Raw genomic sequence first — 12,996 nt, 5'->3', positions numbered from 1 at the left:
ACGGCTTATGCCAGATTTCAGCAGATACAATTATATATATTGCACAGGGTCTATTGGACTCCGCTTAAGCTTGTTAGGTTCGGTGCCTCTACTGTGGATTCCTGCCCTAAGTATAATGCTCCTTCTGCTGATTTCTGGCATCTTCTTTGGTCTTGTCCCCGAGTCGCCCTGTTTTGGTTGATTGCATGCGGAACATGGGTGTCCATGCTCCTTTATTGAACCCACGTATCTGTGTATTCGGTCTGGATTTGGATGAGTCCCTTTCTAAACCCTCTTCGATTATACGTTGTTAACCTTCCAACATTAGCTCGGGTGTGTATTGCCCGCATGTGGATGGCCTCTGATCCTCATACCTTTTCATCCTGGGTGGCTCTGGGGGATCGGTATGCCGAATGCCCAGCAGGAGTGAAGATCCCGACATCTACAAAAGTTATGTACAACTAACCCTCCCCCCAACCCTAACCCTCCCCGTAAGTGCCTAAACCTAACCCAACCTGTCCCCGCAGCCTAAACCGAAGTCTCCCGGGGGGTGCCTAACCCTAACCTCCCCCAGGGGGTGCCTAACCTAACCCTCTTCCCCCCGCGGCTGTCCATGCCCAGCTTACCTTCATTCGGTATGCCGGGCGTCGGGCTCCCGGCGTAGGGATAATGATCGGTGTCGGGATTTTGACGCCTATCATTAGACCCCTGCCAGGATTTGAAAGTCGGGAAGCCGGCAGTCGGCATTTCGACTGTCTGCTTCCTGACTGCATATCGGCTCTGGTTAACCTGACAATCTCTCATGAACGATACATGTATCAGAAGTGAAATTGACCAGGCAAATTTGATTAAGTCTGGTCCTTGTGGCAAGACTCATGTTATGCCCTTCCTGACCGTTAATCATTTTGGGGGGTATATTTGTTTTGCAAATTAAAAGTTGAGTTTTCTGCTAGAATATGACTATCTATTGATATGTCAGTTTTATTATTCAGTTATGACATACAGTAATGCCTGTATGTATTATTGAATTTGAAATTTGTCTTTTGTTTTGGTATTTTATCTATAGTTTAAAGAAATTTAATAAAAATACCTGTTTCAAAAAAAAACAATTGAATCCATATTAATAATTGCTTCCTGAAAATACATATAGATCGCCTTATTAATTTAATACATACTTCCCAACAGTCCAGATTAGCAGACCTCAAAAGTGGTGACCCTTACATTAAAGTGAACAGGACCACTCCTGAAAATGCTTGGGGACGACAGGGCTTGGCTGGAATGGGGACGTACCTTATATCGTCCCGATTTTGCATATCTGGGGGCCAGTAAGTGTATCATTATGGAGGATCAATATTATTTCAGAAGTCCCTTCAGGGAGATCATTCCATACTTTGTTTCCATCTTATCTTTATTTATGGTTATCTAGCGTTGCTATGGTCATTTATACACATGTGCTCTGTCTGTGTTCTAGGTATCGGATGATGACTCGTATGTCAGTGATGTCAGTGATAACATATCGGAAGATAATCTAAGCAATGACATTGATCATGAAAGACAATCACTAGGTACTGTGTGCCATTCTTTGTTTTTAATACTTGATGATGCATTTGTTCACAACTTTATCGATGAAGTCTAGCTGAAGTCTATATGGCTGTTGGGGGAGATGTATCATTGGAGAAGTATCATTGGAGAAAGCTAAAGTGGCGTAAGCAACCAATCGTCTTCTTACTGTCATTTTAAGACTGTGCTAGATAAATAACCGTTAGAAGCTGATTTGTTGCTTTGGGCATCTACTCCACTTTCTCTCACTCCAAGGCTTGATACATCTCACACGTGAGCCGTACACTGAATGCTATATTTTGATCTGGAATTCAGGTAGTGACTCGCCTGTTACCTTAGAAACAAACTGGCACCATGAGGAAGAATCGGGAACTGGCTATTTATCTATGTACCTTCTTAATGAAAATAAAATGGGCATCGTATTACATCACCAAGTTATTGGAGTCACCGTAGATGCAGTCTAGTTCATGGTCTATACGTAACCAAGCGCTATTACATTTGCTATATAATATAATCTATTCTATGCAGCTGGCATTTAGAGAGTCACCAACCCTCAACAAACCATATTACTGCAAATAAAGGCAAATAGCCGTACCTCCACAAGAGAGACGAGGACAACCACAAGTGAAATGAATAACTTCTATATTCATTAGTGCACTAGGGGCAGGGTTTGGGCTAGGCATTAGGCATAGGGGAATAATACTTACCAGAACCGCCATTTGTCACACGTCTGCTCTGGGACTGCAGCAGTCGGGACCCAGAAGACGACACTGGAGCCGCTGCAACCGCCACCACCAGGTAAGTGACCCCTGGGCCACCAAGGACGTTAGGTCGACATTATATCATGTTGACATGTCATCTGTATAGACATAATGAATGTCAACATGATTAGCATGGGCACATTTCACCCATGTACACATTCTCATGTCGACCTGATGCACATCAACATGATAAATGTTTATCTGACATACCACACCCCTCCTGCAGACCATGGTGGTCAGGAGCAGCAGATCTTTACCTAATCACTTGGCACAGACTCCAGCATGATGGGCACTGATCTCGTTTGTTAACATAAGTCACAACTCAATAGCGGCCAGAGAAGTTGCTGCACGCTGGGGGGAGAATCTTCCTCACCGGGAATAATGCCACCTCGGCTCTTCTCCACATCAGACAACTTCCTGCTCTGCTCACGTGATCATGTATCTTCATGCTACCGGAGCACATTTGGGGCTCACTCCCTGAGAAGTCCCATCTCACGCACTGATAGAGGCCAGTGCAATGCTGTTACAGTACGCTGACGTACCTATTGGCCCGGAACGAGTACATCCTGCGCGACCTTTCTAAATTTGCGCAGTAGGGTCCCTCACTGCCTTATCCGCATAGATTACGCGCTATAACGTATAAATGTGAACCCTGGTTTAGATTAATTATAGAATTTTAGTTTCTGTAAGATTTGAATGATAGCGGCTTTAACGGCAAGTCTCCAGCCATCAAAAAACATGTAGATCTTCATGTCATTTGCCGTAAGTGGCCCTTACACTGCTTACATGTGATGCTACTCATTGGAGAATGTACCTGCAATGTCAGAGTGCACGGTGCACAACCGGATGCGGAGGTCTTCTCACCAGCTTGACCAACCAGCCTTAGTGTAACCTACTGTTTAGGCTGTGTGACACCTCATGCCGATGCTCTCATCTTGCGCTTTTTGCCCCCTGGCTGGTTCACTAGAGCAATGCTGGTCATTGGCAGTGATTTTCCAAAGACCACTTCTGTTGTGATAGCACAGGATATAGGTTTGTTTTCATGGTGCTAGAAAATTCAGTATACCAGGGCGTGAAAAGCCTTCATTGGTGTCTTTGCAAAAACCCTTATATTGATATTTATATGGATTGTATCTGCTGATATAATACACTGATTATAGTGTCCATATTTCTCCATGCACCTATGATCCCAGCTTCCTTCAACATAAGGAGATTATTTAACAGGATGGATGACTTGTGTTAACACTGTGAGATGTATCAAACCTTATAGAGAGGTCAGGTAGAGAAGTTGCTCATTTCAACCTATCAGCTTCTATATACAGTGTATCATTTATAGAATGTACTTGATAAGTGATCGCTAGAAGCTGATTGGTGGTTATGGGCAACTTCTCCACTTGACCTCTTTAGAAAGTTTAAAACATCTCTCCCATAGTGTTAGCACAAGTTATCCCACCCTCTTTCTATTGGCGTTAAGGTCTATTATGGGTTGTTCTAACAAATTGGCAGTTATGTAAGTATGAATCTGGGATCCTTGTAACAGGTGAGGGAGGATGGTTTTTGCGAGTGGGCTGGAGAAACCATTTAATAGAAATGTATTGAAGATTGTAAATCCTTTTTGGTATAACGTTCTCTTGCTGTAGATGGAGCATCTGTAGTGGATGGATGTCCCAAGCACCGAACGTGTCTTCCTGCTCCGTGCCCAAACACAAGTAACATCAGTCTGTGGAACATTCTTAGGAATAACATCGGTAAGGATCTCTCCAAGGTCTCCATGCCGGTACAGCTGAATGAGCCCCTCAACACCCTGCAGCGGCTGTGTGAGGAACTTGAATACAGTGAACTGTTGGACAAAGCAGCTCAAACTCAGGACCCATTTGAAAGAATGGTATGAAATACCCCTCAGCTTTTCTTTTCTCACAGTGGTGTGCCGATGGCGAGATAAATGCAAATCTGTTTGTGGAGGGTATATTACGTGTGTTCGGTGTGAGCATACGCCAGAACCAAGCGTAGTTATTGCAGAATTATACACAAACCGAATGCACCTCCCTTATCAGCTAAGCGCTTAATTTTGCGACACATCTGCGGCCACTTTCCCATACAGATCTGGCAGCTACCTTACTAGTTTATGCTAATGTGTGAAGCTGTCTTTGTATACTAAAAATCTGTTTGACTGCATGTGGAAGCTTATCAACGTCCATTGCTCTTACGTCCACAGTCGGAGCCGATATCATTAGTATCTGGATTTACACCAGCCCTATGCTGGGTACAAAGGATCGGGCTGGAACAGATGTCCCATATGTGTCCGCATACAGCGATCGAGCAAGGAAGTCTGCTTACATGCCCACGACTCTCCTATAAGACAAGAGTTCCATGCCTTGTATGGCCACCTCCCAGTTACTGCCCAGAAATGTCCTCTTAATGGAGATTTGTGATCCATTGTCTGATCAACCCATACGCACTAGCTGTCTTCATCCACGGGCAATGATCCGGAGCATGTACAGAAGTTCATTTTCTTTCTTTGGTGTATGTGCAGCAACTGAGTTCAGCGAGATTTGTGTGTATTGTGACTGGCGTGTGACTGAGAATCAGCCCCTAATGCGGCATGACCGGGCTTTTACCAAGATGTTCTCATGTTGGCAAAGCAATGGAGTGTCGATGGAATTGTGTGTATGCGTAATTACACCAGTTCTCCAATGGAAATACTGCACCCGGCATAGGGCTGGTGCAAGTGAGCAGAGGCGATGCTGGCGGCCGTTTACGGATAACAGCGACCGGCCAGAGTGATGTGTATATACGTATTATAATACGCATTTAACTCTGCTCGCACAATGCTGGAGCAATCACATTCGATTTCTTGGTCCGATCAATCTCTGTACAGATTTTATGTTGCTTAATATACGGTTACACTGTTCCAAGGTTTTATTTTATATTTTCAATCATATATTCTCATTCATTATATTATGTGTCTATTATATCCTAGGTTTACATTGCCACGTTTGCTGTATCTACATATGCACCTAGTTTCTATAGGGCTGGTAGCAAGCCGTTTAACCCTGTGCTGGGAGAAACCTATGAATACTTTAATGAAGATAAAGGTTACAAGTTTATTGCAGAGCAGGTACAGTACTATTTATTTATTTTTGTCCCTCTAGGTCAGGGGTGGGGAACCTTTTTTCTGCCAAGGGCCATTTTGAAGTATATAACATTATTCACGGGCCTGGTGCAGGCCACGCCCCCTCCGTGTGATGTCCCACTGGGAAGGGGCCATAATCGCCAGTGATTGTAAGGACAGCTGTGTGACCGTCTGAAGCTTCCTAAGGACGCTTCACCGGCACTGCTGCATAGATTCTGGCTGCAGTGTGCCATTCTAGGCACCATGCTATCCAGATGAAGCTAGCAGAAAAAAATCTCAGACCAAATTATTCCGGGGGCCTTATACGACCCCCGGGCCTGAGGTTCCCCATCTCTGCTCTAGGTGTATCTAAAAATATTGAGTTCTGCAAATATAAATATTTTTAATCACGTATTTTTATTGAAATTTTCTAATGAAAACAACTAAAACAAGAAAAAGCATATAACAAAATAATAAAAGAACATCAATTAGATGTCAATATAAGCGTATATCGTGAGCATAGCATCATATTGGGGTACAGAATATAAACACAGTATACATAAACGCATAGCGATAGAAACAAAATAAGTATAGAGCAAAACAATATTGATCCATTCATGTTTATATCTATATAAACAGCACAGCATCATGTATAAATATGAGAGTAACCATTGTGTGTCACCAGAACTTTTTCGTTCCCATTGCAACACACTGAAGGGGCCCCTTCCCAATGCTCCTAAAGAGACGCCTCTTTCCACAGTAGTTGTTAATTTTATACCCCATAATATTGTCCTAGTTAATTTTATGCACCATACAGTAATAATGCCTTACTTCATTTTATGCTGCATAGAAGTGCCGTATACCACATAGTGCCCCCAGTTCATGTTATGCCACATTCTATTTCCCGGGTTGGGTATGAAATACCAGCAGAATCCCAATGCCGGGATCCCGACAGGGTTAACATACTGACACTCATTGGTCGGTATGCTAACCCTCTCCCTACCCTAACCCTCCCTCTTTAGTGCCTAACCCTAACCTCCCCCTCCCCGCATCTTAAACCTAACTGTCTCCCCTTCGTACCTAACCCCAAAACTTAACCCTCACCCCAACTCCGCTACTTACCTTTGGCAACCTGGCGTTCGGGATGCCGGCGCTGGGATTCTGACCGGCGCCGGTAATGTAAGTATCGGCATTCCGACCGCCGGGATGCCGAACGCATCCCGTGTTTCCCTCAGTTCACAATGTGCCACATTGTAGAGCTGCCAGTTCACGTTATGCCACACAGGGGGCAGTGATCTACCAGCTGCTATCCGACGGGCATATTTCATAATACAGGATATTCCACTTAGAGTATAGATCTTCAACTGTGCCTTCCTCCGAGTTCTAATCTCAGAGCTCAATTCCACCCCCACCCCACCCCCCCACACACACCCCCTGGCTTCACAAAGACTTTAAGCAAGAAGAAACCTATGACAGTGATGGGCTTATCTGTGAGCCTGAAACCAGAGTTTGGGAGATGGATCATATCAGTGTGGAGCTTTACTGAGAGGGAGACTGAGATCTCCCCTTTTCATGCCCGGGCAATGGGCCAGATGCAATTTCTTAGCAGCCAATTTTGAGAACTTGGCAGACAACTATATGAGCTGGGTTCAGTGCCCTCTAAGCCTCGGTGACACTCCCTGAACTACGCCCATGAGAGCAACTATCAGACACAGTAATGGCAACCAAGAGAGAAGGATGGAGGCAGGAGTTCTATAAATATTTAACAGATTTTTTACATATGGATTCCCTTTATGCTGCTAGTGTACTAAACAGACACTGAATACACATTTGAAAAATGGAAGAAAAGCTACACTTGCAATTGTTGCAGCTTGCCATGGCCCTAACAGGGCTATTCTGCGCCCAGTGCCGGCCATCCCCCCCTCCCCTCCCAAGAGCATGACGTCATGCTCTTGGGAGGGGGCCCCGGTGATTACAGCTCTGAGCTGAGCATCCTCAGGAATCCACGGGGGGGGGGGGGCTGTTAGAGCTGCAGGGAGCCTGTCTGGAGCGATTCTGGCTGCAGGGTGCCATTCCAGGCACCCATCTGCCCAGATGCAGGGGCCGTGGGTGAGCAGTGGTACCGCCCACACGGCGCTGCACTCTGTGCGGTGGCACCGCTTGCACACCCCTAGTTATGGCACTGCAGCTTGCTTTACAGTTTTAGATTGCTGGGAAGTTTTACAGCCAAGATTTGTATAGGCCACATGTATTGTCACTGATATCTGTAGCTAGTTGTTGTTTTGAATACTCTCTAAGAAGAGCGGAATAATTATAGAAATGTGCTCTGCACTAGTTAATACAGAATTTGTTACGGATTGAATGTTTTCAGCACAGCAGTAGACTCTTATAAAAGCATTTCTCGTTTTTATTAGATATGCTAAAAGGATATGCTAAACATAATTGTGTTATTCTAAATTGCAATGTTTCTAGCTGTGATCTGAGAATTGAATTAAAAAAAATTGATTAGTTCTAAACCCAAAGTGCAGACTGTTTCTTAAGTGCAAAACCGTTCAATACGTGTCTAGTTTTATGTCTAGGTCATTAAACTGCCCCCTCGGTAAGGGGTCTCCTCTTGCTTTGCACCCTATCTGCACTATACTGTATACGAGTAATTTGAATTCGCTTTTATTTTTGCTTTAGTGCTGTGGGTTAATGTCATTTTGTTGATTTATATCCCAAGTAATTTGAATTCCGGAAAATTTAAATGTTGCAAGAATGAATGGGCATAGTGGATGTTTGGAAAGCTTATTTATCTTGTTCTACGCAGGTGAGTCACCATCCGCCTATATCTGCCTGTCATGCTGAGTCTGACAATTTCATCTTATACCAAGGTAAATATTAAAATGTTAGTAAATTTAATTATTATAGATGGTTTTCTCAAATTAAAATATAATTTAACTATTGATAACTCCATGATACAATATACAAATAGTGTTAGTACGCAGTGGAGATCCATATCATCTTTCCCACTCATACATTTATATATAAAAAAAAAAACAGTCCGAGTTCAGTATGGTACAAAAGCCCAGAACGCTTAAAACCAGTGCTTAAATTGTTTGTGAATCCCACTTTGAGGAATAATTATTACAGGGTATTGAGAATGGCATGACATTTATTTAATTTCAGGAGGGAGGGTTGGAATCCCTTGGCTAGTGCTGACCCACCCCTCACTCCTCTAAAATGCAAGGGGTGAAGCTAGGCTTTCAGTCACCAGGGGCAAAGACTAATTTCAGCTCACCACCACCACCACTGTCCTAGTAGATAGTCACCCTCTACCTATATGACCGCCATATAATACGAACGACATCAGTAGCCGCGATCTAGTACAGACAGCTTTAGTGACCACTATATAATACAGAGAACAACACTATAACCACTTTATAATACAGACAGCACCACCATGACCGCCATATACTGTAATACCAAGAACATCAGTGACTGCCACATAATACCAAGAACATTAGTGACTACTATTCAATGCAGAGAGTATTTTTAGTGACCTTACAATATTATTCCTGCATCAATAATTGAACCCTTCTTCAAACTAACAAACTACTTCAGCTGCATATTAACAGCCAAAATTAATATACTTAACCCCTTTACAATAATTACCTTATTCCCAATATTATAAAATAATTACATTTCTGTACATTAAACTTCAAATTACATCCCTCAGTCTTCTTAAACATATTTCAAGAGACTTGCCGTCGCCTCTTCCGGGAGATAGATTGGCTACGGATTGGTTAAGTTCGAAAATGTGCAGAGTAGGGATGGCCATTTGCCATCGATGATGATGAAGTGATGATTTGCCATCTATTTAGGAGAGCCAACCATTCTCTAACATCGATGGCACAGAGCCATGTGATTGCTACGATCAGCCCCCAATGTGACCAACAAAGCCCTGCCCCCACCTCTGATTGGCCCGTTGCCATGAATAATAGTGCAGGGATGACCATCAGTGGGGTGAAATCATTGATGGTTCCCAGTTGATGGGTTCTAACCATCGAGGTTAACCACCAATGATACCATTGATGGTTAGTCCACCAATGGCCATCCCTAGTGCAGACTACAGCAGGAGCGGTGCTGCCATAGAGCACCAGTACCCGGCTTCCAGCAGCATTGTGGGTGCAATGTTGCGATGCTGTAGGGACCTACGTACAGGTGCTGCATTTGGGAAGACGGGGTTCAGTGATCCTGTTACCCATTGTTGCATAGGCACTATTTTTGCAAGGTTTTCAGCCGTGGAAGCAGTCAACACTTTGCACTCCCCTGGCTACACCTCTGAGTGTAGCGCATGGTTATCACTGGAGCAAATAGCGGGCTTGTTAAGCTGGGCTACATTGCCATTTTGTGTATGGGCTTGGTGGCAGCTCCTATAGGAAACTACAGAGTACAGCAAATTAAAAAAAACAACTTTTATTCCTGAAGGGCTATACATAAGCAGACAAGTTTTAAAGGAAAAATACATTTATTGAAGTTATGTTTATAGGGGCTTTTTTATATTAGAATAAAACACACCTTAAAGTAAATCCAGATAAATTGTCATAAATATTTGCTTGACGTACAAAATTCCTCTCGAAACCAGTTAAAGGAATCCTTGTCACGTATTAGAGAATAATTCTGTGCAATTCAAAATGTTCTTCAAATCCCCCATTCACTAACTTTTCAGAGATCCAGTGACCAGAAAACCTCACTGGCGTTGGTCATCTTTATATCTCTAGGAACGTAAAAACATGGAGAAGCCTAAAAGCGCACAGTATGCGTTGACTGACTGTCATCTAACGTCATTGGACTGGCCCCACTGCGGTTCATTTTGAAAAATAGTCATTCGGTGTCTGCAAACTGTCTATTTTCTTCTAGCATTTGGGGGCCTATGTATCATTCTGGTTTTTTTACATAAAATGATGCAGAAACTGCATTTTCTGCATCATGTTATGATTAGTAGTAATGTACTAAAAGCACAATGCAGGAGGTTTCACAGAAATCTTCGGCAAAGTGCTAATTAGTACTTCAGATCGCAGTTCCCATTAGTAAAACGGGGTCAGACCATAGTCCCCATTGATAATAAACTCCAAAAAGTGTAGCTTTTCGGAGTTTAATCCTGGTAGTTTACACATACTTGCCTACCCTCTCGATTTGGTCGGGAGCCTCCCAAAAATCGGGTGCCGATTCCGACCTCCCGGGAAGGCAGGCAAGCCTCACGGCTGCCGCCGACCCCTCCTATCCCTCGCATGCAAAACCCCCGCAGCGGGGAGGGGGCGGTGACGTGATTCATTCGGAATCGCGTCATTGTGACCCCGCTCCCTGCTTAACACTGCCTGTAATATCGGCAGTGTAGCGGGGGCGGGGCCAAATGACGCAATCGTGTGGCTCCACCCCCGCCCACAAACACTTATCGCCTGGCCACCCCCGTTTGCTGGCCACGCCTCCCCAGTTATGCCGATCTGACTGCTCCCTCCCGGAAGGGGCAGCCAGATAGTCGGCGAGTATGAGTTTACACCATCTTCAGGTGGATTTACTGATTAGTTTATATGATACAACAAGCTAAAGTGTGATACAATAAATGTTAGTTTCACTAAAAGAAATAATACAGCAATGTGATTCATTGTATATACAGCAATCCAAGATATTTCTGTTACAATGACTAAACAGACCATAAAAACATATTCCGAGATGATGAATTGAAGTCTTGCATTATAGTGATATTTCATGTTTGGCTGCAATTGCTGGCAGCTTTTAATGGGTCAGGTATCATCCTGGGACACAGGATGTTCCGCAAATAGCATGTACTGTCTTCTGTGTTTGAAAATGATGTCTACAAATGGGATTTAATGAACAAGTGATGATTGTAAATGTGATTTAAAATACACATTACCAGTCAGTTGTAATGAGAAGTGCATTACTTATTTCTCATTAGATACACAAAGAGCAGATACAAATAGCACCTATTCTCCTCCCTCCTGATATCCGGCATCATGCTTTTCCAGTTGTTAAAAATATTCCTAAGCCTTTAATATAATAACACTTTTATAGTCCCAGTCCTCACAGGGCTACATATTTATTATCACAGAGTAAGCATCAGTAATGAGCGAATCACTTCTTCATATCCTCAGACAGAACATTACTCTGTTCCGTGGCGAAGACCGTCAGTGGTTCTCTCCAGTTACTGTTTTTGGGGACTGACAAGAGACTAAAGTTACAAGTTTGGGATTCTCTTATCTAGAATGCTTGGAACCTGGGGTTTTCTGGATACAGTGTTTGCCCTACATTGGTACCTTGAGTAAAAAAAAGTAAAATGGCCCCTTCTTTAAACTGAATAGCGGAGCATCACAGTAGCTACAGGTAGAAACGTTTGGCGGTCATGTCTGTTTTTATGTTCAAAACAGCAACAATACTTTCCTTTCTGATTTATGGACCTTCCCGGATAGGAGCTTCTGGATAAGATATTCCATACTTACAGGGCTTCATGTTTGGGTTTTATTTTTCTTAACTAGCAAATGTCAAAGTGGCATGCTCTAACTTACTGTACATAACACCCACTTTCTAATGATCTTACAGTACATGTGCTGACACAGCCCAATATTTACAGATGGACCCGTAATAGTTTGGCACATGTTGAACAAGTCAGACTGATCCCCTCTTTCTGGTCATAGTCCCACTGCCACATACCAATTTCTTATGACTATCCAAATCCGGTGTTGACCACAGAACTTTAGTGTGTGAGTCAAGTAAATAGAGTAGAGGTCACAGTGGTGCAGCATTGAACACATTGGGGTAGATGTATGATATCGGCACTTAACGTGCCGCTATAACGCTTCCCGCTTCGCCTCTTTACCGAGGCGAAGCAGGCAGCACTACCGATGAGATGTAAGAACATCTCATCGGCCGAAGATGGGAAGCGATACCTCCCCCCCCCCCCCGGCGCTACCCGCTAGAGACAGCAGCGCATCAGCCCTGTGTCTCTGTCCCGGCCGGCTCCACTGAGCAACTCCCCGCGTGCAGCCTGGAGCCGGCAGCAGGGACAGCGCTGTCCATGCTGTGGGTATAGGCTAGCACCAGGCTGTAGCTGTTGATAACGATAGCTACAGCCGGCCGAACGGTCATGCGGTATGACCGTTCGCACATGGCCCTGCCGCTCGGCGCTGCTATCTTTTAGATAGCAGCGCCAATAAAGACAGGGGCGCATAGCGCCCCTGTCATTTACCGCCCAGACCCCCAATCATACATTGGGGAGAAGCGGTATCAGCGCACATACCATGGGCTGATACCGCTTCTAGGCTTCGTACATCTACCCCAATCCCCCCCCCCCCCCGACAGGGATAAAACCCATTCCCTAAATGGGCTGCAGTAGAGGACATATGCAAAGAAGCAATCACTGTGAGGTGTGTGCAGGACTGCACCAGTAACGTGTGCGAGGCTAACAGTAGGCGTACGTCATATACTTCTCCACTCATGCTTTCAACCATTTGTTTTGCTTGTGAAATACAAATTTGCTAAAAAGCTTCAATTACCATAAAAAAGCAGAAATACACAAACATAATT

The 12,996-nt window shown here is 44.0% G+C and overlaps 1 protein-coding gene across 3 annotated transcripts in view; it reads left to right on the top strand.

Annotated features, from left to right (window-relative positions):
* OSBPL3 (oxysterol binding protein like 3) overlaps positions 1-12,996 on the top strand; it is a 204,927-nt gene that overhangs the window by 171,313 nt on the left and 20,618 nt on the right. For all 3 annotated transcript variants that reach the window (XM_088457858.1, XM_088457859.1, XM_088457857.1), the window contains 4 exons: positions 1,451-1,544; positions 3,941-4,185; positions 5,281-5,418; positions 8,222-8,285. In XM_088457858.1, the coding sequence (XP_088313984.1) occupies positions 1,451-1,544; positions 3,941-4,185; positions 5,281-5,418; positions 8,222-8,285 (541 nt within the window). The remainder of the gene's footprint in view (positions 1-1,450; positions 1,545-3,940; positions 4,186-5,280; positions 5,419-8,221; positions 8,286-12,996) is intronic.

This window comes from Taudactylus pleione, unplaced genomic scaffold (assembly GCF_031769625.1).
Source record: "Taudactylus pleione unplaced genomic scaffold, aTauple2 ptg000788l, whole genome shotgun sequence".
NCBI classification, from domain to species: Eukaryota; Metazoa; Chordata; class Amphibia; order Anura; family Myobatrachidae; genus Taudactylus; species Taudactylus pleione.
The sequence above is the reverse complement of the archived record's forward strand: the minus strand, read 5'-3'. Positions and strand labels throughout refer to the sequence as shown.